The sequence below is a fragment of the Dipteris shenzhenensis genome, chromosome 23, assembly GCF_047967505.1.
Source record: "Dipteris shenzhenensis isolate YYH24624 ecotype China chromosome 23, Dip_SZ_1.0, whole genome shotgun sequence".
NCBI classification, from domain to species: Eukaryota; Viridiplantae; Streptophyta; class Polypodiopsida; order Gleicheniales; family Dipteridaceae; genus Dipteris; species Dipteris shenzhenensis.
The window spans coordinates 14177142-14179393 of NC_141618.1; the positions used below are offsets into that span (position 1 = coordinate 14177142).

General features: G+C 46.0%; 1 protein-coding gene across 1 annotated transcript; it reads right to left on the reverse strand.

Moving 5' to 3' along the window:
- Positions 1-273: 273 nt before the first annotated feature.
- On the reverse strand, positions 274-1824 carry LOC147887028 (uncharacterized). The gene has a single exon (XM_087394033.1). The coding sequence runs from the start codon at positions 1578-1580 to the stop codon at positions 570-572; it is 1011 nt and encodes a 336-aa protein (XP_087250159.1). The 5' UTR covers positions 1581-1824; the 3' UTR covers positions 274-569.
- Positions 1825-2252: the final 428 nt, after the last annotated feature.

A 2252-nucleotide genomic window follows, 5' to 3' on the forward strand; every position in this document is an offset into this window, starting at 1 on the left:
TTAATATTGGGCAAACGTCTTCAAATCTCGAGGTTTAATTTTGCTTTAAAAAAAAGAATCTCAAGGTTTTGGTGCAAATTCCTTTGAAAGATCCCTAAATGAACCATGCCAAATTCTGTGCCAAGATTGTTGTTTGAGCTTTCGTGCCCTCTTTAATCTTAGTCGACCTCTTCCAAGAAACCAAATTTAGTTTCGTGCAAAGACTCAGCTTTAAAGCTTGGTGTGCTTTGTACATCACAATAGCACATGCAAATGTATAAGACATATACCCACTCATCATTGAACCCATTCAAATACTGGCGTGACATGTACACTCATGTTCTAAAAGAACACATCATCCAATAGTACGATGGATCTCTTTATTTGCACTTTGCTTGCGAGCAAACACATAAAAGGCGTTGGAAGCAAAGCCTGATAACAAGCCTTGAAGAGAAGTACGCAACACCTGATTAAGGCTTAATGTACATGCTTAAACGTAATATGCTTAAGCAGAAGAGGAGGGCATCTGTCTCTGCCTCTTCCAATTCCAGCCCAATCAAGCTACACTGCATTCATTCAAGGGTGATGATTCAAGGACCAAAATCCTCCATCTGTATAGTACCTCGGAGGGGCGCATACTCTCCCAAATAGGCACCCAAGTGCATTGACAATTCTAATCGGTCGATGCTCTCGTGGTGGTATGCTTTGCAGGCAAAATAGAATACAGTCTGCACCAGGAATCCCAGCAAATCCACCAAAGAGAGAAGTAGAATTAGTCCACATCCCACCACAAATCGGACAGGATTAGCTACTCCAAAATGCTGCCCATGCAGGACAGCCATGCCAAATCCCAGCGATATCAGAAATGTGCAGACCGAATACAAAAGGAAGAGCAAAAATGCCACCAGCTGCTTCCCCTTGATCAATTGCAGACTCTTCCTCATTGCTTCCAAGCCATAGCTTTCTTCCAGCACAGTGATCACGCCACCCAGGTGCCACACGCAATTGAGATACAGTAGACTCGCCATGAAGAGCACCGTCCCCGCCCAGAGAATGATGTTGAGAAGGATGGAGTTTGCACCGAATAGAGCTCCAAATACAAGAGCCACTAGAAATAAGGCAATAAAAAAGAACACAGTGTAGGTAGTCACCAGAAGCACAGCCCAGAAGAATGTAACAATCAGGCGTTTCCAAACCCTGGGAACCACAGTCATGACTTTCCTGTAGGAAGTAACCCTCTCAGAATAGATGCACGCAACACTATAGACGATGGCCGATGTAGAAAGAAGTGAGAAGGCCAGGAGGAACAGAAGATATACGGCTAGAACTATGTAAAGTTTCGTCATCGCCTCGGAGATGTCTTCCTCGGTCTTTGCCTCCGCGCTGCCATGTTGTCGACTCATGATGTACATGTCCCAATTGATTCTGGACCATATGGGTTCCGTTACAAGATTATGCCCCAAGCCCACGAAACAGAGAGGAAGGATGAGAGTGAGGGTGAGAGCTACGAACAACTTAGCGTGGGAGCGGAGGATCTTAAGAGACTCCCCCAGGATTCCAAAGAAGCCCAGGAACTGCAACTCCTCAGGCTCGGTATCCATGATGACTTTGAGGGGAGATCGGGAAGGGGGGGAGGGCTGAGAGAAGATGGAAGCTAATAAGAATCAGAAAGCAGAGATCGGAAATATCGATGACGATAAATCAGGAAGGAGGGGGGGGCGCAAAAATCGAGAGGATGGAGGGCGGCTAAGGCGGCAAGGATCCGAGGAGCTTGGTGGTGATGCTGAAGACGAAGATGAGCTATGGCGGTGTTAAATTGTCAACGTCAAAAAGTTGCCGTGACAATCTTACGTTTGAAGACCAGTCAAATGCGTGTCACGTTTATGAAGACAACTTGGCCACGCTTTTGCTTTCTTTGGCATTATAATTTAGGGCCCTCGACACCGGTTTTCCGGGCTACCATATTTGCTAGCGCTCTTGGCATACATAAGCATGGGCTCGTGTCTCTACCCACAATCTTCGCGTCTTGCGCCATCCACCGTTTCATTACCATGATTTTAATTGAGCCTTCAGCTTGGGTAGAGAGGGATTTTTCCCGACTCCAACGGGGCACCAGATTGCTACAAGCAAGCAATATGAAATGCAAGGCTAGAGGTAGGTGGGAACAACCTCAATGGAAAAATCGAGCATACATGCCATGATTTGCCAATTTGGCACTACAGGGGAACACACTCTCACACAATAGGTGCCTGCATATAAAATTCCATTGACAA